At 38.1% G+C, this 23,945-nt stretch overlaps 1 protein-coding gene across 1 annotated transcript in view; it reads right to left on the bottom strand.

The window, feature by feature from the left end:
- Nucleotides 1-11,037: 11,037 nt before the first annotated feature.
- Nucleotides 11,038-23,945, bottom strand: part of EVC (EvC ciliary complex subunit 1) — a 42,082-nt gene continuing 29,174 nt past the window's right edge. The window contains exons 13-20 of the mRNA XM_053458267.1: nt 20,499-20,608; nt 18,848-19,058; nt 18,416-18,622; nt 17,292-17,436; nt 16,513-16,615; nt 14,184-14,310; nt 11,442-11,535; nt 11,038-11,083 (exon numbers count right to left, since the gene is read on the bottom strand). Of these exons, the coding sequence (XP_053314242.1) occupies nt 11,046-11,083; nt 11,442-11,535; nt 14,184-14,310; nt 16,513-16,615; nt 17,292-17,436; nt 18,416-18,622; nt 18,848-19,058; nt 20,499-20,608 (1,035 nt within the window). The 3' untranslated portion in view covers nt 11,038-11,045. The remainder of the gene's footprint in view (nt 11,084-11,441; nt 11,536-14,183; nt 14,311-16,512; nt 16,616-17,291; nt 17,437-18,415; nt 18,623-18,847; nt 19,059-20,498; nt 20,609-23,945) is intronic.

Consider the following 23,945-nt stretch of genomic DNA (forward strand, 5'->3'; position numbering starts at 1 on the left):
AGGAACACGTGGTAAAAACAGCACGCAAATGGAGTCCTTCTCAGCAGACAGAGGTCCCACATGGGACAGTGAGAACCATCAGCTGCAGGGGATAGGTGACCTTTCACACATCTACCCCTAGCCCCTTCCCGGAAATATAAATATACCGGCACCAAATAAAATACATACATTAGACTCGTGCATTCACATTATTACAAACTTTGTGGCCAATCAGCATTTACAAGGGGAGGGACAAGCATTAGATATATAAATGTGCTGACGCCATTTTAACTTGTCAGTAGCAACAGTTACAGATTGATGGGAGTCGGAGACAGTGACAGCTTAGAAGGTTGAAGGAAGAGGGGGAGAGGTTGTGCCCGGAAGCTCCACCATTTTGCGAAAGTTCACTGGGAGGTCATGTCCCTGCCCAGTTCTCCATGGAGAAGCGGAGGAAGAAAGAAGATTTTTTGGAGCAGTGGAAGACCGCAGAAGATAGAAGATGGAAGAACAAAAAGTTGCAACACAAGAAGCGGAGCTGTGCGGCACGGAGACAGGGACAGGGAATTGGTTGTCAGAGAAGCAAGGGTGGCATTCCAAGAGAGCGTAAGAGAATGAATGAGAGTGTAAATGAGAGAGTGGGTGAGTGAGAGTGAAAGACCCAACACAAGTTGAATGAAAATTCAGAGCTATTTGCTTTGTTTCATTCCCAATTTTGGGAGGATTTATACAAATTGGCGAAAAAAGCTTTGCTTCAGGGGCAAACTGGCTTGGGTTACTCTGAGATAATAAATTATTTTATTTTTTTAACTCCTTCACAACAATTGACATGCCAGGCATGTCACGGAAAAACATCCCGTTGGCGAAAAATTTACGTGCCTGGCATGTCATGACTTTAAACAGGTGTAGACATCAATGTCCGCCATATATTGTATGGCAACGGACGCCTGATTTAAAAGAGCTAAGGAGCCGATCAACAATTGAATCAAAACAAATTATGTTTTAGATAGGTCATTTAGTCGAGCCCAAAGTATTCCTGACTTGTAGATTATTTTGGAGCATTTGACTCTTGCTGAATTATACATTATTGTTTCTTTTTTCTTCTTAATGTCTAAATGTCAGCCAAGAAATCTTATCAAATTTAGGGGCTATAAGACCACCTAAGCCCCTGACCCTTTTGATTTTAACCAACATTTTTCAGTTAAAAGTATGCTTTAGAAATAAGTTACTAATACATTCCCTTTCAGCAAGAGAAATTAACTTTGGCAATGCCAAAAGAGACCACTGGAGGTCACCCTAACACTTCATAAAGGGAACAATTTTTTTTTAATAAGGTAAATCATGTGTAAATTTGTTGACATTTTTAATGCAATCATTTCAAGCTGCATTATTGTATTGGTAATATAATAGCAGTAAAAATAACTTGTAGAAGAATATCTACACACACAAATTACATGTAGGAAGATTATTTTACGTCAAAAGCTAAATGGTCCAAGGCTTAGACGTGAGGATGTTTTACTTTACTGAGAGGGTGGTAGATAAATGGAATCATTCCCCAGCACAAGTGGTAGTAAGGGAATTTAAGTATTCTTATAATATTCATCAATTTTTGTGGTTTTGGTGTATGTATTAAGTGTCCTTCTTTTTGAGGGTGTGCTGTGCTAAAATAGTTTCATACCTCACCCCCTCCTCAATTAGCACGATATTTCGAAGCCTCGGGGCATTTAGTGATAACGGCAGAAGAGATGTCAAAGAACATTGTGAAGAAATCTGTTTCAAAATCATTTACATTTTTTAAGTTATCTTCACATCATTTATTATGGGAAACGCAAAACCCTAGTATAACATCTCTCAAATTACCTAGGAGTCAATTCTAAGTTCTCAATATAATTCAGTAAAATTCTCCCCTCAAAGAAATTCCTTGGATAAATATAAAGAACAACATTTAAAATATAAATTGAACAGAACGCAAATAATAAATTAATCCACTGAAACCACCATTATACGCCGGCAGCAGTAGTCATTAGTCTTGCGCATGACAATAAGCTGAGCTGTAAAAAAGGAAACAAGGAGATGGAAGCAGTTGGTGGAGAGTGAATGAGTGACAACAAATTTCGTTTCAGAATAAAAAAGCCCTCTGAATTTTCTACGAACCAAAAGGGCAGGAAACTAATTTCGATGCCGAAAACAAATGAACCAAAAACAAAATAACAAAAAGTTTGTCCAAATTGATTTTCCATGTGCACAAGTCTAGTAGTTATGGAGGCAGGACTGGAAGCCCACTTTTAACCAGCAGCAAAATACTTGTGATAAGTGATATTCAAATATAATATAATTTTGACATTTTATGTAGACATAAGGTTTTCTCTAGGGCTGATAATTACCCTTCTGCCTCACCTTCTTGAATCTGCTAACTTAAACTCTCACACATACTCTCGCTTGCAGATGCCAGCTGCTGTCCTAGCAGTTTTGGGTCAGGAAAGCTTGAAATCAGGACATCTACATTGTCCTTATCACAGATGAATAGAGATTGTCGTACAAAAACCGGGACAGCTGGCAACCCATACACGTCACCTGTCACTTTCTACTCCATGAATTAATGTTTATCAGTAGGATGAAAGAAGCTCTGCATGGGTACAGGTGACACATTAACCTTAGCACCACCGTAGCTTCTAGGTCTGGATTATACAGTTGTAATATTAGCCTTCTGTCATCCCATAAACCATCTATTTTTACTCATAACCCACCGGTAAGTTTGTTGTCTTTTGGGCATGTGACGGTGGGAGCAGGTAATCAAGGAGTGTAAATTCAGTTTGGTTTTCCTTATCTCCCTTTAAAAAATACCATCATGTTGGTTTTGAAGAACGTCTTATTTAGCAGTTTTTCATGATTAATTTATTTATTTCAATGTCAAATGATCACACCTGGGAACTCTCTGGGCTTAACCCAGAGTCTCCAGGTCAGTTTGCAATTCCTCTGCGCATTGGAGAGGCTTCTTGCCATACCCACTCCTACCCCATTAAGGCTTTTTGGGGAGATGCAGCCCCCCACACAGACACAGCTAGCCATTTCCCTATGGAAAGCAAGTCTTAACCCTACACAAGGTCACTCCTATTGAAGAGGAGAGAGCTCTGAACAGTCTACCCTGGGAAGTTCACAGGCATGCAATCGACTAAGTGGTCTGGGGTACATTCTCGTAAAAGAAGAAAGGGTTAAAAATGCCTATGTCTGCGCCAACAAAGTGTTATAGAAGTCCAGAATCCAATATATTGAGGTTGCAGGGGGATCACCAACAAGTGTCAGGGGGCCAGTATTGCAGTATCCACTGGTCTACTGGGGTGGCAAGGACATCTATGCTGCTGCTGGAGCAAATCTAAGTTCTCCTGTCCTCCTGTGGACTGGCATTGGCGGTGGTGCATGGTGCAAAGCCCAAGATTTTATGGTACTATAAATATTTTTTTTTTTTTAAATGCCCTATTATACTGCTAAATTGTCCTTGAAAAGTAGCAGAGAAAGGCATTTTGCATTAAATATTTTGTTTTTCCATTCTTAACATTTTATCCGACTAGATTAGACAGATTAGTTCTACTACACAGCAAACATTCTGCAGTCAGGAATTGGGGAATTCCCCGGGCTACTCGATAAGATCTTCTTGGCTCCCACCGCAACTGCTTCATCCTAATCGTGCTACTTTTTTAAGAATTTGCTACTCTAAGAATTTACATTTATAAACCAAAAATGTCCCAGAGGGCAGAAGTAGGAGAGAACAGGTCAGCGGTAGAAACAATGCCAGGATCAGCAAACCAGAGGTCAGAATAATCAAGATACAAGCCAGGTCACAGCAGGAGCCAAAAGGATAGACGGGTAAATGTACACAGACTAGAGACCTTACAAAAACAAGGCAGGACTGGCTCTGGGTGTTTAAATAGACTGCTAGGCAGCTGCTTAGTGGAATGAGCAGATCATGTGATCTACATCTAATAAATTGCTATGGCAACAAGGCATGGATACACAGGTGAGTCCTTACTTTCAAGGAGTTAGTGCGCCACCTGGTGGCTCCAAGTGGAACCACAACACTTATCAAGATATTCATATTATTATCCAGGATAAATGTACCGGTAATTGTAGGAATCCATCACTCTAATCAATATCCAGTGTGATTTATAAATCTACAACTCCAAGAACAAGAAGTTGGGGGTCCCAGCAGGAGTCCATAATTAAAGATTCAAACTCCTGGATCTATAAAAACGTTTCTTTTTTCAAAGTTATAATCCACAGCATAGCAAATAATAGCGGGGTACAGCTCTCAAGAAGGAGACATGAGAGTAAATACCTAACGTATTTCACACTAAATTTAGAGCTTATTCATATATATATACAATGCCAGATTTTTAAATTTCTTTATATGTTATGGCAATGACCTAACATTCACGGCACATGTGACATGAGAAAAAACTCACCCGCTAATTATCAATGAAATATGTAAATAGTTCCAAAAATAGACGCCCTTTCTGGTGAATATGTAGGGAAGAATAAGATGGAAAAAAAGATGAAGAAAAAAGAATAGGTGAAAAAAAACTCTTGCAGAAAATAAGCATAACAATAAACAGTAAATGTATCAATATTAGATAACGTAGATAATTTAAAATGACCCAATAAAATATCAACAAAATCTTCATCATGTATATGAGATGGAACGTCAGTGAACCACTTATTGTCTATAAATATGAATTAAATCCCACCCCGAATTGACACCTCTGGAAAGACGTGTTTGTAATTTTAATATCCAATAAGTTTTCTTTTTATTAAGGGTCCTACGTTTGTCCCTGCCAGGTGGAGAAATCTGTATGATTTCAATACCTTGAAATAAAAAAAGATAACTGAGGCTAATTATAATCGGAGAAATGTTTCTACGAGTACAGATGAATCACCGGTTATATCATTAAGGGGTTTGTGTAGCCGTAGCCGATGCTCCGTCCCACAAACTGGCTGGAACACTTCAAACATGTGATCAAATATATTACAGAAGAAGCGTCATAATAAAAGAAAACAGCCATTAGTCACTGTAGCGATAAAAGGTCTTTCTCTGCGTAACGTGAGGACAGCATTTACATCTGTGCGTCCGGTAGCTTGTTTTCTTTGTTTTGTCTTGAAAGAATAATGAAAGAGAACCCAGCGACCTAGTCCTTCTGTCGCTACACCGTAAATGAGATTTCTAGATTTCATCATATTGTAGGTCCAAATGCAAAATAGAGGAATGTTTTCTAACAATCGGAAGAATATTATCATATTCCTCACTATATTCAGTACAAACCATAGTTTATTAGACGCACTCCAGGAATCTTGGATTCATTTTATTTCTAGCTATTTTTTAACCCCTATTGATGTCCCTTTGTGAAAAGCTCCTAGCCCGTAGCCGATCCTTTAAGGATCTGGCTTCTTCTTCATACGATTTAAGTGAAGAACGGTTCCTGTGTAATTCTGCGAATTCCCAGACAGGGACTCCTCTAAATTAATGTCAGGGGTGACAGCTCGTGGTATTGCCAGCTTGTGGGTTTCCTGTAATCTTTTCTACATCATAACCAGTAATAATATTTGCCCCATTAGGGTGACATCCAAAAAGAAAATACTACTGTATTGAAATTCGATAGTGAATTTAAGATTAAAATCATTATTGTTCAAAAACTCAACAAATCTCTAGAAATCAGTCTCTGACCCCCTCTACGTATAGCAATAACTGGTCATCATTATAGCGCCCATAACATTCAATTTAATGGCGAAATACATTGGTATTTTCCACATCGTTGAAGGTAGTAACAACCAATAAAAAATATGATTTAACAAAAATTCCACAATTACAAATAAAAAAAGACTGTAATGAATCCATATATGTAAAATTTATATTTAAAAATCAGGTTGGATCATCAGCAAACTTTCCAGGTCTGCTAGACAACACACATCTCTAAATGTTACTTGTTCAAGGGCTTTATTTCCAATTACACAAGAGTGAATTTCATGTAAATCACTATAAAAACATATGGAAATACCTTAATTAATTATCAGATGCTGTTGATGATACAGAATTAATGGCGTCTGTCGAATCACAGGGTGTTTGTGTTAAGATCTACTTCTAAGGAGCTTGAAATGGCTACGGACATACAGTAGCTGGACCTGAATATATTGTATCTATATTAATCACCCTTTCATCCAAACATGTTTCCACTTACTGTGTTTATAGATTTCACACTTCTGTACATTGATCCTACATTAGTTGGATCAAAAATAGAAAAGGCCCAAATTGCTATAACCACTACTGTTGTCAACAGGCAATGGATACCCTATATCCCAATCACATGTGAAATAAAACGCCAAAAAGACTCATTTGGTAACATCCACTGGAAGAAGAAAGGAATTTGGAAGGAGCCATTAACATCCTTTTTAGGCAGATAAAACAAGAGAAAACAGGGGAGTTCCAAAAAATAATTGTCTTCAGTTCTTTAGGGGAGATGTTCTTAGAGGACGTAGAAAACACAAATGTTGCTTATTATATCTTTGTGCCGTTTCTGGAAGGTTCACAAAAGAAGTATTTTGGCACGTGCCCCGGGATCAGTGTGCAGATAGTATCAGAAGGTGCCTGGTAATGCCTTTCCAAAATAACATTCAATCTTCAAAAATACGTAACAGCAGGTCTCCGCAAAAAAGATGCAACAAAAAGATAAATTGTATCCATTTGAAAGTTCATGAAAAACAGGGTCACTTAACTTGATAATGGCGTATGAAACGCTGAATTGATAAGAGTGCTACGGCCATGTTTGTTTTCACAGCTCTGGGGTAAAGTGAGATAATAATAATTCTGACACAACATGCTATGAACATGAAGGACTTAACAGTAGCTCCTCCTAGGTAAGGATCTGTCCATTTACGACCATGCCTCACAACAACCTTTCGGCGCTACGGCACCCAGCTTCCCAGGTAACTTGTTGGGGTCACACAACGTGCAGCAGTCCGTATGGGTTTGGTGTCAGCGTGAGTGTGTGTAAGTGCATGATGTGAGAGTGCATGTGTGTTACACTAACCAGATTACTCTCTGGGTTTCTGGGAGTCTGCTGAGCCAAGGACACTTTCCGCCTAATAAATATTCATGAGGCGCCCGCGTACTTGGCGGGCAGAAGGGGGGGATGTCCGTTCCCAGAGGTAAGTGCCCTACAATGGGGGGATGCAGTTCTCTAAGAGTGAAGAGGAAGCCACCACTAGGCTAGAAATAGTGGATCCAACCCTGAATAAACATGATTGTGGTGCATCTGGGTGATAATTTACTCTTTAACAGAAATACTTAAGATGAGCAGAAAATAAATAGGTTAACTTCATCAGACAACAAGGAGACTGTAAAACTGCGATCGGACACAGAATCCTTAGAGAATGATTACAAATCAACAGCTTTTTTTGCCCCCAGTGAAATAAAACGTGTTCTTTTTCTGTGTCAGACCGCGCCGTGAATGTAACAGCGTGACCTAGTTTTGAATTTTGCAACAACTAATTTGCTTTAGTTTTCTTTCTCCAGTGACATTTTTACACTATTATTAACCATTATGATTTTTTTCTATAATAAGGACAATTCTATAAGCAGCACCATGTAGTGACTGCACAAATAATAATAATATATAATGACGTGGCCTTACTACTTATAATTTGTCTCATTTATCAAAGCTTTATCTAGGCCACGGGCCATAAATATCCAGTATAATATACTATATTTTGAGCCCAAGTTCTAAAAAGAAAAATAATAGTCACATCCAGACAAAAGAGTTTTCTTTTTGCATTATGAAACTTTGCTTGCAAAAGGTACAATTTTCTGCTTCTTCACTGCATGGCGGGCATGATGAATATTCACCTTAAAGAAAAATATAACAGTTTGTAAAACCTAATATCTTGCTAAGTAATATTACAGTAAAAAAGATTAATTTAGCCTTTTTTTTTCCTGCTGAGCTAACCTTTCTTGGTGACTTGGTCTTGGCAGATTTGTGTAGCATTCCTTGGATTTTCGGAGAATGGTTCTGGTTCTGCTTGTTTGTATATTGATGAAGCCGCTATGTCTGGATGGACAGCTGCTTGGCTCGTTCATAACAGATAGATACATAAATGCACAAAGATGGACAGATCTGCATCTATCCACTGAGCTGCGTTGAGTAAAGGGGCTTTTAGGTAGGGTAGATACCCCAAGTCATTTCTGTGCTCCCTTTGTGGCTTTTGGTTAAAGTGTTGGACCAAATAGACAGTAAGCTTCGAAGAACGGACCTTCTCCCCTACCAGTATTTGGCCACTGTCAGTTTTGTATAGTATCAGTTTTAATGCTTCTGTTAGTTTTCACCCTCCCCTATTGTAATAGCTCCACGGAATCTGACGGCAATGTAGACCTGGAGCTGAATGTGTTTTGGGGCACTGTGTTTGTCCCAGGTGCTTGGACTCCTCTGAGTCCTATGTGAAGCTTCCCAGTCCTAGATGTTTTAAGGTGACATGGATTTGTCTGGTGACATTGACTTGTGAAAAATATGTGAAATAGAGACTTGACGATTTCAATATTTCTCTCACTGGAGAAACAAATCGATTAATGTTGTATATTAATGTCAACTTTTTTATGTTAGCATAAGCCTCCCTGTAGTGTAGCTTTTGTGTGGGCCACCCCACTAGCACCATGGAGGACTATCATGGGGGCCCAGCCTCCATTTTTCATTTCTACCCGGCTACCCGTGTCATTAAAAAGTGGCATAAGATGTCATATCTCGGTGCTCCGCAGCAAGCACGGGCTCACAAAGGAGGCGGCCGGTGAAGCTGCTACTGGTTGGGTCTAGGACAGAGCCAAAGGTAAATACAGCACCGCTCCACTTTCTTCTGATCTTCTTATTTCCAGGAAATACTGAAGTCCTAAGACCTTGTTAACTTTGATATCTTATTCGATTCTCCTGGGGAGATATGTGTTTCTAAGAGAATATTTTGTTTTATCACAATTCAGGTGGAAATGCTACTCGTGCATTTTTTTTTATCATAATGTTTGTTATTTCTTTCTGCCAGGGCATAAATTATGTATATGTTTTCTAGTCGTAGTTTCTGGTGCCTCACCAGAATGTGTCGTACGCGCTGAAAGGCAGCTCTTGACAGAAGTACTAGTTCACAATGTAATCTGTTGGATGGAGAACCTCATTTTAGTCCAAAGAACAAAATGATTTCTTATCAATCCAACAACAAATGGCCTTCTAGGTGAGAAGTTAGGACTTGTTGCCAGCCATACATTCCAAATTATTTAAACCAAGTAGTGCATAACAATGTGGTGAGCTTGCAATAGCTTTTTAAGATTGTTCCAGCCTCGTCTTGAAAAATTTGCCCCAGCTCAAAATCGTGGCAGATGTACAGATCAACAAAATGCCATTTCGTACCCCACCCAAGTCACGGGACAACCCTTTATGCAGATTAGAGCAGATCATTCCCGTGGTATGTCAAGTGAAATGCATGACTGAAGTTACATATTGGAGTTATGTTTTCTTTAATTAAACGTCTGTTTGATTTTTTTTAGCTATATAATTACTGAAAATGTTATGAAAATGTAGTATTTGCTGCGGAAGTCTTTCTTAGCATCAAGGACAAAACCAGCCTGTGGAAACGAGCCATAGGGTGTAAGGCAGCTAGACAAGTAACGCTAATTACAGGAGGATATACGAAGCAAATTACTTTCAGGATCGCCCCAAACTGTAAGCATATCATATTTTACAGAATTATGAAGCATCCTACAGACTCTGTAACGACACATTGATTACACAAACGCAGTTATAATAATAAAAATAATTATTTATTCCAGTACCGTTATGTTACACAAATTATTCCATAAACAGTAGGGTTCTAGAAAAAAAAAATCAGATAAAAAGACAGTTAATATTGTGGAACCTGTTATGGTATAATATTCACATTTAAATAAATGACATGACTCTATAAATTGAGAGCCTTTACATTAAACTTGTGTGTTCAAGGTTATTGCCACCAACAAAATGGACGGAATTGGATTCTAATGCCCCGTATGCCTTGAAGGACGGGGACAAACAGAAATATATTGCTTTTAAATGGTGGGGCATAACTGGAAGGGGTTGTGGATAAAAGTAAGACCCTCCTCTATTTCCCATGACGGTCCATTCTCCCACCACACATTCGCCTAATTTTCACCATGGCCGGATGATATTCCTGGTTATCAAGTGCTTATGTCTAATGGGACTTTCAGATGACAGCTGTAGATATTATTTCTCCACAAATAAATGACTGAGATTGAATAAATATAATAGCTTACATATAAAGTACATGATCCCCTGCAGTGTTATAAAAAAAATCAGCAACAATCCATATGATATGTAGAAATCCAAATTATTGCACAACTCCAACTTCACCCTTTGGGCCTTCGACTCGGTGGTACAAATCCACATCTGTGCTTATAATCTTGAGGAATTCCTGCGGCCATATTGGTTGCCAGAGAAATGACAGCTCTGTTGTCATATTAGGGAAGCTGGGATGCAGCTGATCCCCTCAACGTGCCAAAAATACAGACATATAATATAAAAATATGTGCATTATATAAAAAAGTTATTCTATAGGAACACATTGGGCAAAAGCACGCAGGACTTTGGACACGGTACTTAAATATAGTTAATAAATAATTTTATGATTTCCTTTTGAATGTATAGACATGAAAACAGTATAACATGCACAATGAAACAAAGCAGGCGGTGGTAAGTACATGCCAAGTCTCAAGGACAGTCCCTCGGATTTCAGGAGGAGAACGCAGGTTGACATTAATACCTGCCAAGTGCCCAAAAGGTTTTACTGATGGCAAAATACAGCCTTACGAGTCCCATCTCCAGAGCAAGTCTACCCCGTCCTGGTTGAAAAACGCAGAATTGAAGAGCACAAGACAACGTTGGGTAGATTCTCCGGTGTGACTATGAGAAGATTGGCGAGATGTACTCGACATAAAGATTCTCTACCACTTTGACACGTTTTCATCACAAGTTATTATTCAGCGATTCGAATCCTTAACTCAACTTCTTTGTGGACAACATTTTGCTTGATTCTGTTCAAGAGAAACAAATATTAAATGAAATGGCAATATCATATCATGTGAGGTTTGACGCCTTTTAATGAATATCTCCGGATACAATTGCACCAATTAACAAACAGCAAGCACAAGCTATAGATGAATAAAATAAATGAATGTAGTATTTCGTATATTAGGGCAGGAATCTTCTTCTGGCCGATTAGAACATTAGAAGGCGACAGAATGTTCCAGCCGATCGTTCCAGAGTCAGCATTTCACCATAAAATGGCCGTATATATTTGTAATGGCCTCTCTCTTTTCTCGGTGAATATACTGCACTGCTTTGCTGTTTGCAAAGATTCGTTAGTAACCTTTATACAGATTTGCTACCAACCTGAATGTGCAGATTTATTCATGACATTATTGCCATCTGTGAGTCGGATTCTAGCCATGGCAGCCAACTCAGCGATGAACGCGTCTTCAGCATCCTAGGGGAAGGTAGAACGTCTTAAGCGATCAAAGCAGAACTCTTATAAAGAATGATTACAATACATGGAGGCTCTTCACAACTTGTAAATGAGATTGAACGTGATATAGGTTTAACCATAGTGTTCTAAACAAATACAAAAACATTAACTGCCTAACTCATGATATGGACGGAGAATCTAATCGCCAAAAGAACATTTCAAGGCAGGCTGAGAAATATTTACATCAGGAACAGCAGACATATAGTGTTTGTAAAGCGGTAAAGGAGAAAAAACAGGGATGGAGAAACAAACATTGTGATTGCTCTTGTATAAATCAGATTATTGTATTGGTCTGGCTCTCAGCTTACTTTAACCCCTTTGTGACACGGGTGTTTATCCCCCAAAGGGACCAGAGCATTTTTTGCCAATGATTGTTCATTGAACATTTCTTTGTTCGATCATGTTTCCTCTTTTCCATGTTTAGGACAGATAGGGTTTTCTATTATTACCACATTTTTCTAATTAAAACTTATGCAATTTTACTTCCACAAATTAGGTCCTACTAATAAAAAAAAACCTGGTTTATGTTCAATAATTCCCCACATTCATTTTCTTTAATTTTATAAGGAAGTAAAATGCTCGCTTACATTCTGCACTATTTTTTTCTTATTTGTGAACTTTGGACTGTGGGCAAGAAAGTTTTTTTTAATGTATATTTCTAGTGGGAGGGGCACGATGTGTTTGGGCACACATTTGTAAAATTTTAAATTTATTTTTTCTTGTAATTGTTTTAGTTTATATTATTGAAATTTGTAAAAATGTTTGGAATTTGGGACTGATGGTACCCCGTATGATGTCATGGTGATATCAATGGAGTGTTTATTCATTTATTAATGAATTATTAATTCATCTTAAATGCATTGAAATATTTTTTAAAGAGGGAGAAACACTGTTTCCGAACTGACATCCTGACAGAGATCTGACAGGACTGACACAGCTGGCAGAAAGGGCCTAAAGGGAAGTTTGGGAATTCTTCACTATTCTGATGTAATAGGCACTCGCACCGAGCGCCATTACATCGTATCAGTGATCAAGAAGTTAGCGATGCTAGCTCCTGCTGACAGGGGTGACCTCAGGCTGTCTAATGGCACCCTGATCTCCCAAGTACCGGCAGGGAAAAGAGCCCACTGGTGCAAAAACCACAGGATGTACTATTACGTCTTTGGTCACCTAGGGTTTATTTCCAAGGACAAAATGGAACGATCTGTGTCACAAAGGGGTTAAGCTTTATCTTTTGTAGCAACATTACGTTATGTATATTTGTTTCTTTTTGATGTTAAGACATATCTGAATATTTACCGGTATATCCCATCTTTGGAAATTAAGTACTTTTTATAAATATATATTTGGCATTCACTTATATCAATAATATATATGTATTATTATATGTAGCGCAACTTGTGTATTTTTTTTGGAGTTTGTATTTTCTAACAAGAGTGACAGATACTTGTTAACTTGGTGTAGCTGGTAGGGTAGATTCAGGTTAATTTAAATTCACGCAAAGCTTTTTGGGAATAGGACAGAAAAAAATGAGGTTCTGTTAAGGAAAAAGCACATAATCAAACTGATAAAAGTGACGAATCTCATGTATAAATGTATGTTGCCCCTTTTTTGACACCAAAATGTCTGATAAAATTAACCATCACATCATAATTATTTTATACATATCATTATATATATATGCAACCAAGAGTTTCAGCATTGCTCTTATCACTCCTAAAGACCGAATAAGGTCCAATAAATAAATCAGGAGGGTCAAAATGGAACAACTTTTTATAGTTTTTTTAAAACCATATTTATGCAGATTTATACAGGTTTTGTTTTGTCTCCTCCAGAATATTTTTTTTCAAGTCAGATATCCATTACGTCGTCAATTTGCCAATATGTGAGTCCTCGGGGGTAAAATTGTCAAATATTAACCAAAATATATAAAAAAAACACCCTGGTCAACTCAAGTAAAGGCTCACTCGACACACCTGACCATGGCTTAAATCCAAATCCAAAAGTGCTAAATACAATTATTATTATTTATTGTTTTATATAGCGCCATCAAATACAATCCCGGCTTCTGTGAGTACGACGACGCTTTGGAAAAATACTCATGTAAATTATCTATATCATCTTTAACTGAAAAGTGACAAAAAGGAGACTGTAAATATTACATTTTACAGCTCCATACACTAAATAAGTGTTTAAAAATAAATTATACACGTGTATTACGAACTCTTATTTTGTGTTAAGCCTGGGATCGGCATTATTATTCCTCCCCATACAGTTGTTTATCTCTTTGGAGTGGTACTGTTTGTCTTTGATGGATGCTTATTTGTTTTGGCTGGCTTTGTAAGGCTGCGGGATGAGAAATTTGTCGGCATGCTATTCCTATCGCTTTTGGACACGTCTCAGATTTCAGACGGTAAAATAGTCACTTACTTTTTCTTTGAATGCCTCGGAGCAATTACACTGAGTGACAAGAAAAAAAAAAACATGCGCTATAGGTAGTTTCCATTCATCATTCTAAAGGCTGCGATGGCCAGCGTTCCTCTTGGAATCAAAACGTATATATATTCCTCAGCTCGGAGGAGGTATATTGTTGAGAGAATATTGATTACCTTCAATCTATTTTCAAGCTGTTCTTCAAGACGACGCAGAACGGATTTCTTGTGTTTGAGTGAATCCAGACGTATTCCATGGTACATGTCAAACTTCTGAAGCAACTGCCTTTGCTGTGAAAGGAGCCTGTAGATGATAAAAAAAAAAAACACATTTATTTACCAGCGTATAATTTAAATGAATTTATTTACCAGCGTATAATTTAAATGAATTTATTTACCACTGTAGGATTAAAATGTATTTATTTACCACTGTATAATTTAAATGAATTTATTTACCACTGTATAACTAAAATTAATTTACCACTGTATAACTAAAATTAATTTACCACTGTATAACTAAAATTAATTTACCACTGTATGATTAAAATTAATTTATTTACCACTGTATGATTAAAATGTATTTACCACTGTATGGTTAAAATATATTTATTTACCACTGTATGATTAAAATGTATTTATTTACCACTGTATGATTAAAATGTATTTATTTACCACTGTATAATTAAAATTAATTTATTTACCACTGTATAATTAAAATGTATTTATTTACCACCGTATAATTAAAACGTAGAAAAAAAAGCAGATTGTCTATTTAATCGTAAGCATTGCCCCTTTGCTCATTGGGGCGAGTCTACCCGAAACATAACTAACAAAACTATTAAACTCAGCCAGGTCCCCCGATGTAGAAACGTGTCCGGAACCCCTCAATGACTTAATCTGACGTTAATAAATAGTCAGCGTGTGTAATCCCATGACATAATATGTAATGTTTTCATACCAATTACCGCGGATCACGGCTAACATGCTCTCTGACTGCATGTATTTTAGATTTTTTTTCTACAGGTCTACATATGTTAGGTGCTGCGACGCGGAATAAGCGAGAAACATACACAGCCGTAAAATTCCATGCAATATTTATCCGAAAGCCATTTGCATCTTAGCAAGACACCACTGAGGGGGCGGACGCGTTTCGCTTGAAAAGCGGAGACTTGTGCTGTGTTTTAATGTTCTAGCGTTTCATGTTTCTAATCTCTTGGCCATTCGAGTGGCTCTGTAAGTGCTCTGTATGCAGGTGTTTGCTGTGTGATAGGGATATCAGCTCAGACTGAGAGACGATGAAGGGATTTTTAGAAGATCAGAAGCTCTTGCAAAAAAAAGAAAGACACAAATCGAGTCCATTTGGAAAAGCTTGATTAATAAGGAATAAAATTAAATGCTGAAATTGACTTCCGCGGTATATAACGAGGCTAATAAGAGTCCCCGGTAACATGCATAAGAGGAGAACTGTGTGATGAGCACCATTAGTGGTACCGTTTCTTCCAGAACCCTGTCAAGGCATTCTAACCTTGGCCATTTCATTCTAACATTACCAGGGCCTTCCAATGCATTATGTTTCAAGGCAGCTAAAATAATCTATGGGGTGAAAAAAACACTAAACTGAAAAATTCTAAGATGATTTTCGATTTTTGCATAAATGAGGAACTGAGAGTTGTCAAAAGATGACAAGCTTCCCGAGAGTGGTGCCCAAATGTTACCTGCATAAGAGAAGGGCAAGAAAAGGCATTTCTGACTCATCTGACTGCCCCTCGATTGGCTAAAAAAATCCATACTTAAACATGTACATCAATCATAAGGCAATGCAACGCAGTTTGCAGCTGTACTTGAAGTAGGGTACAAATGAACAAAAAGATAATCCTCAAATATATATGTATGCAGAAGAAGTAAAAAGAGAAGAAAGAGAGCGCAGAAGAGGGACATCTGGGAAAGGTGAAAGGAGGGAATAAGAGTCGCTAATAGCCTGGCTGTACCAGGGAGTGCGGTGAAAAAGAAGAACCATTCCCACAAATGTCAAAATATGTGTCGTATTGTGTTGGTTGTCATATGAGACAGGTTTTAATAAGTTCTCGTTCTTGTGAGTAAATAAAGAACATCATACATAGCGGGAGGCAGACGGTTCTTCCAGCATCTAGCAATGCAAGACTCGGCATTTATGAGGAGTTTATAACAGTTTCTGATGGGGGTTGAGCATATCCTCCGGGAACATGTCCAGTAAGGCTGCCACCTCCTCGGTAGAGGGTATATGAATTCATAGCAAGGTGTTAATGAGGGTGCAGCCTTTCTGCCAAAAGTCTAGGAGCTTGAGACGTTTCCACCAAATGTGGATCATGGTGCCCACCTTACCACAAGCCCTCCAACAAAGGTTTGTCAAGCCGGGGCATATTTTATTATATTAAGGGTAACAGGGGACAGGTATTATCATCACTGGCAATACCAACGCAGATGCTGTTTAAAAATGTTACCCAATCTTTCCATTTTAATACAGTACCTCTTATGAAGACCAGAATTTGGCGCTTGTTCAAAATGCTTTTCTTTAATTCCAATAGTTGACAATTCTTGCTTGGATCTGTGCCTGGCGACCTCAACGTTATCTGAAAAAAGAATTGAAACTTACTGACATTAATCAAGAGCACAAACCGGTACCAATTCTCTGCACAGTCCCGACGGCAGTAAATAGCATATAATACATGGTTTGGGTAAGTGCCAAAGTCTAAGGGCAGGTCGTCTGGAATCTTTTACTGGAAATCTCTTAAAGTGCATAGTTTTCTATTTTATCTAAAGAAAACCTTACTGAAATACCATGATTTGACAGCTGTATAAGTATCGTGGCCATTATCTTACTGCCTTGTGGTAAACAAAAGAATTTGTCTGACTAATAAAGTTTAATAAAATTTAACAGAGTCTAACCGTAGAGCAACGTTGGCAAATAAATGCAAGATGGCTGCCTAAAAAGCCTACCTCCGTGAGCTTGTAGTCTTAAAGGGGAACGGTCGCCTTCAAAACGTTTTAGCATCTAAATTCATTTATTAAACAAGAGTGCAGTCTTTCCTTTTTTCTATAAGATTTGTGGGTTTTTTTTAAGTCTATAAATACCATTAAAGTTTATTTAATGTACGGAGCTTTTCTTCTTTTTTCACATGACATCATTTTTAGCCCACAGTTTTAATCTTCTTAAAAATTGTTAATTAATTTCTGTGCTTTATGGATCGATTTAATACACACAACGAACCATACATTTGACAACGAAATGATACAGTGTTAAGTTACCTCGTACTGACTCCAGTTGCCTTTGTTTGGCCTCGTCGTGGTCCATTAAGAGCTTTTCTATGTTTTGATTGTAGTTTAGAACTAATTTGTTGACACCGCTGTTTGTCACATACACACTCTCAACAGCGGCTTCTACCAAACGCTCCTAACATTTAAAATAAAAAAAAAACAGAACGGCAGAAATAAGGATTCTGTGAACTTGAGAGGTTAAGCAGAAAACTCGGTTGAAAGCCAGTTAATGAAAACAAAACTGGATTTCATTTTGTCCGAGTACAAAAACACCATCTGGACAGCGTTCAATTATTTATCCCGCCACCTATGGTGGGATTGGAGTCTAAAATAGAACACACCAGACCTCTCGTAAACAGAGCAATCTTTACAAGCATTACATGCACGCCGAGGCGTTTTATATTCACCGTTACCAGCCATACACTTATCAGTACACCGGGGGGTCCTTATATAAAGATTAAACTCAAAAAGCTACGGGGTCAATGTACAACGTAACCAATTTAAGGACAATTCACTGTTACTTATTAGGTTTTCTGGAGGGAACCTCTACGTTTTTGACATTACAGGGGGCTACGTGAGTGCTATAGGTGTACCATGTTGTCTATACTGTGCTGGGCTCCTTTGATACCCTTAATCAGGGTATGTTCAGCGTAGGTCTCTCTTATACCGTACTTAAAACATATTGCACCCCCTAATTTCCCAAATCTTTATCTTCTTGAGGATTGTTATGTGTAACGAGAACAGTAATAATTGTGATCGGATTTCTTATATAGTTGTTAACTGAAGAGCTGTTTTGTTGGGCTGCATTGTGTGCCAACAGGAAAGAAGATAAGGATCTTGGTGTCTGGGGCATCTGACATCATAGCGGGTCATGTAAGGTATCGCTGAAGGCACATGGATGGCTCCAGTGTAGGGGCACCAGTAGGCAACTGACCCTCTTGCCCCATGGAAGTTACAGCCCTGGATGCCAAGGAGATATTAACTAGTTTTACTTAAAGCCACGTGAGATTATTTTTTGCTGCCATTTTACAGAATTATATTCATAGAGCAGACATTGTAGCACATAATATTGGCTTTGAATGTATCAGCGTAGGATAAACGAGCAAATCCAGAACCTTAAACTCAGTGTTATCGTCTGTCATGCTCTTTGCGGTCTCTTGGTGTGCAGACTGGATCAGGGCCTGTCCAACGGTCCGTTCCATGTGCTGTCTGATGGTGTGTGTCATCTCCATGAGGTCTGCAAGGAGCTGCTGATGGAAGTCCCTCCGTGCTTCCACAGTTTCTTCCTCTAACTTTCTTCCTTCTTCTAAAATACGAGTTTCCTTTTTGAAACAATAAGACATAGTTTGTTTAAATTATGAAGTGTCTTTATTTAATATAGACCCAGCTCCAGAATGCAGGCACGCCATGAATAGGAATCTGTCTACCCTGCTTCATATTCACAGGTGTGATCTGTCCTTCATTCTTTCCTTTGAATACTAAAGAACAAAATAAATATGACTTTAAATACGGCAGCTTTAAGATGCCGTTAAATACGCATATCATACCATGTCGTTCAGGATTTGCCACTGTTCTTCATCCTGACAAGGCCATTTAGACTTTTCCAGGGCATGTTTTTCTTTTAGTTCATGAAGAAGAGCTTTCTTCCAGGATATCTTCATCTCAGTCAGGGCAGCCATAGCCATACTCCGAAGGCCCAGTGGGCGCAGGACGCATTTCATAAAAAAATTATGCCTTTCTACAGCATTTTTCTTAGTTCTGAAAACAGATATATTTATGTTTTTAGAAATATGTTAATATGACATTCATTATTTTTTTTTTTTAACTTTTAGTGTAAATGCTTTTTAAGGGGTTTTGTGTCCAACAACACATTACAGTTTTAGAATGTAAGCTCTTGAGAGCGAGGCATGGACTTCACTCTAACTCAGACCTGATTCTATATGGAGATGAAATCCAATGCTTCCTTCAGAAACAAGGAATATCAAAGTGCATTTTTCCCCATCCATGGTTGGGTGGAAGCCATTGGACGGTTAAAAAGGTTCACTATAAACCTATTTTTCATTGTAAATTTGAATTTTTATTTCAATTACCCCGGAAGAATCCCTTAAGAATATTAACAGCCTATGTATGTGTTTCATCACAGCCGTCAACCTGTCTATGTCCCAGTAGAATTGGTCCGTTTCTAAAAGCGGACTGTGATTAATCAGAAAACATACATGACGATATTACTCATTATTCTTTGGTTTATCTGACAATTCAGCTTTGTATTTCTCTTCGTGAGAGCCGTCTGGCACACCAGCAGATATTAATCCTTCTAATGAAGGAGCGCGAGATAGACCCACACAAGGATGTTTTTGCTTCTCTTGAACACGATGGTTACCATGGCCCTCGCCATCTCCAGGAGCAGCTGAATTACGTTTTATCCCATAGTCATTAAGAAGCGGAAGCTACAGGGATTATAAATACACTAAAAGCCTCATACTGTGTGCTTATCCAGGTATACGGAGCTACAGCGCCGGATGAAGTGGAAAAACACTTTGCTCGGAGGGCGAAATAAGTCATGGAGTCAATAACTAAAGGTGAAATAAATAATGCATTCGTTAGAGGCTACTATGTACCCACATAGTCATTAACGTGAACCTGCCACCTACAAACATCTGCATTGACTGACAGCATATAAGTACGTGCCTATAGGCTACGCTAACATGGTTTTAAGATGTTTTAATAATACATTAAACAATATCACTGCACTTGGGCTTAATGCAGAGATGGCTAACCTTCCACTTCCAGCTGTCATTGGAGCAGCCATAGCCGGGATGGCAAAGATCAACCATCACCTTCCTAGGTCACAGACGGGAGATCCTTCGGGTCATGAAGCTACATTTGGTTCGGTCACCAGAGAAACAACATGGGAGATTTCCATGGCATGCCCCAAATGTAGCACTACAATGGCTTTAGTTTTATTGATTAAAAAACCCAGTGGACTATGACTTGTATGCGATTTTGCTCAGTAAATCACTGGTTTGGAGACCTCTCGTATGCAACATATTCACATATACATACTGTAAGTGGATTTTATCTTAAATTGGAGTGATGTTCATGCTAGTTAATATATAGGAACACAGCGTTCTGAATATCTATATTATAACAGCTACATTAAATTGTAAAAGACAATTTTGATTTATAAATCAGACTTACTCCTCACTGAGGCCACTTAATCGGATTAGGACTCTTTGGATTATCTTCTGCTGCTTCTCAGACATGTTGCTACTTAGTGCAGATGACAAGGCCTGCTCCTTTGCCCAAAGCTATAATCAGCAAAAAAAACAAATAATAATCAGACATGGCTGAAATCTTTCAATCAGGTAATTAAACCAGTGTTTATGCATATAGACTGGCTAAAACATGTATTTAATACAATAGCAGTCACTGATCTGGACCTTTCTATGGGAAGTTGATCATCTGCAGTAAGATAAGTACATATTCACTATCGCTAGCAGACTGAAAAAATAGAAAGGCTTTACAAAGCGAAAAGAAAAAATATAAATATATAAAAAGCAAATAAAGGTGATTGACATAAAATCAATAGGTAAAACATTAAAATAAGCTGAAAAAAAAAAGCAGTGAGAGAAATCACGACCAAAATGCCATTAGAGGGCCGCTAATTAATTAGTAATGAATTATGTTATTAATTATGAACAGAAGACAACCAACAACTGTGAATAATGGCGATCGCGCCACAATAATACTAAGCATTCACAATAGGACAAGCACACATAGCAGTCAGCTAAATAACATTTAAAAAACGACAATTACTCTTCCCATGTTTTCTACCTATTGTAAGATCTTAAAGCTTATTGGTCTTGCCTTCTATTAGGGATAGCCTTGCTTAGCATGTTTAAACTCCCTTACTGTGTTCACCTATACCACTTCTGCTGGAAGGCTGTTCCACTTGTCCACCACTCTCTCAGGGATGAGATACTGCCATTCCATTCTTGTCCTTTAAAAGCTTTTATTATCCATAGCTTAAGCTCCAGGAAAAATGGCACTGTGTCACTGGCACTGTGTTTTAATCTTAGCACGCCACAGATGTTTTTTAACACCACTTCATGCCGTGTCCCAGACCAATTACTCGGCACATTCATACACTATGTATTATAGGAAGAAAACAAATCTTCACGCAGTACGTTGTGGAAATTGACTATTTTAAATGTGTCGGGTTATGCGGAGCTTTTTACAAACCCAGAGGTTTACTCTATTATTGCAGAGTGAATCGCAGCGTTTCGAGGATGATCATCATGTTTTTAGCGAAGGTGCCAGAACTGAAGCAGTCAACGTTATTGCAATGAGCAGAAGGTAAATGTGGCATTTAACTAAAACCTAACTAAATCAGATGAGTGACATGAATAATGAACAATGAAGAAGGATTGCATTGGTTTTTCATGGTTCTTGTATACCTAGGAGCTCCCCAGGGTAACCTATCTGAAGCTCTCCCTCTTCTGGGGAGAAGAAGTGGTTCCATCATTTTACCTACTTAACAATTCATTATTAAAGACCACCTTAGGTCGTCTTGTATGAGAGGCTTGCGAGAGCTGGTGCTCCATGATAGCATATTCAGGATCACGATTTTGGTCAAGAGGAGACCTCTAGGAAAGCTCGGGAGTTCCTAAGCATTTTAATTTTTTTTCAGCACCCGGAATATCAATAGAAAATAAATGTAGAATCGCATAAACTTTTACGTCCTCAAAAGGTCCCTTCTTTGTATGTAGAAATTAATAAGAGTGGAGACTAAACTCTTTAGGTACCGGGGTACCTTACCAGTTTAATTATAGTTATATTTCAGAAGGAATCCTTACACAGCTTACACTTTAATTAGGGAAACTATATATTGTTTGAGGACAGGTTTAAGGAAAAACTGGAATCGGGGGAAAAAAAAATTACCCCTATTATTCCCACATAACTCCCAAGCCATTGCAGTCAAAGGTCACAGTGGACAATACAGGCTCATACAAGAAGATTTAAATTCGGTAATGTTGCTGAAGACACAAACTCTAAGTAAACAATACATATGCCTGCAAGTATGGCAACCTTTTGGCACTTCTCATCCATCCACTTCTGAGTTGATAGTAATGGGGGTTTAATCAAACAAAATCTTATCGGCACATTTTATTGTTTTAAAGATTTAAAAATATGTTTATTTGAATGAATGAATGAATGAATGAATGAACGAATGAATGAATAAAAGAATGAATATGTGTTTATCTTCTGTGTTGTTGTTGGGTTGGAAATGGTTATTGGGGGGAGCATGTGGTTGTATGGTGCAGTAATTGAAACAAAATGTAACAATGTAATAAATAAATGACACTGAAACCAATTTTGTGGATAAACAAAGGCCGTGGTCTTTTATTTAGCTTATAACCAATTTATTACAAAATAACCAAACCAGAAACTTTTACATCAACCACTTACAACTGAATATCAAATGAACCGAAAAACTCTTGGCCCAAACCACAGAGTTATAAACAATCAAAAACAAAGCCAACTGCCCCAAAAGCCGGTCGGCCTTACACCTTACAAATACCCCCACCTGCCACAAATGGATATTTAAAAACCATTTGTGGCCCCTTCCACAAAAACCACGGCCTTCTCCACCATATTTTGTAACTCAGCATTAAAAATATCACAACCGATTGCAGATAAATGTATGCCATCACTTCTATAGAGGCCAACGCAGCCCCCCTCTAAATCAAAATGTCTGAAACTTAAACCTCCTTCCAGAACCATAAATTTTTCAATGGATCTATTAAATTTTCTGCGCACCCTTTCCAAAGCTTTAAAGTCTTGGCGATGGAGCCAAATTAAGCGTGGCACAATTTCGGACCATACAAACGTACCCAAAAATATATCCTTTAACTGCACCATTATACCCTTAAAGTCCATTAATAATTGAACAGATTTAACTCTCCCCAGATCATTCCCCCCACAATGAATTATCATAACATCTGGCCACGGAAAAACACCAATACAATTAAATACATTGGCCTTTAACTAATAGATACTTAAACCCCTGATACCCAACCAATAAATAACGATGTTTCCTGAGCTGAAACCGAGATTTTCTCCATAACAACGCTCAGCAGCTCTTCGTTGTGCCCAGAAAATAAAAGAATGTCCTACTATCCAAACCACTGTTGGACGTTTACCTGCAAAAAATTGATGTTAATACAATAGGTGAGTCACAGTAAATGGGGTCTTATATATAACTTGAAACGATCAGAATCCCAACGACCCAACCGCTTAATGATGGAATTATCAAGGCCCAATAACGCTGCTTCTGTTGCGGCACCAATCCGGAATGAGTGCGAAGATATCTTTTCAGCTCCCAAACCTAAACTATTTAGACAGTTTTGCAAAACCTTTTTGAACTGAAACAGCGTCACAGGCAAACCGGATCGATGAATTAACCAATTACCCGGGAAATCTGGCCTAATACTATTAAAAACTACTGCCGCTTGAACTGGACAAACCGCACAGTTTAACACTTTATTCAATTTAACCCAGCAACCTTTCCCGGATTTGTCCGTTTTAGATGATCTCAAATAAATCAACAATTTATCATTACAAAAAACATCCTCATGCCTAATA

This window comes from Spea bombifrons, chromosome 1, assembly GCF_027358695.1.
Source record: "Spea bombifrons isolate aSpeBom1 chromosome 1, aSpeBom1.2.pri, whole genome shotgun sequence".
In the NCBI taxonomy this organism is placed as follows: Eukaryota; Metazoa; Chordata; class Amphibia; order Anura; family Pelobatidae; genus Spea; species Spea bombifrons.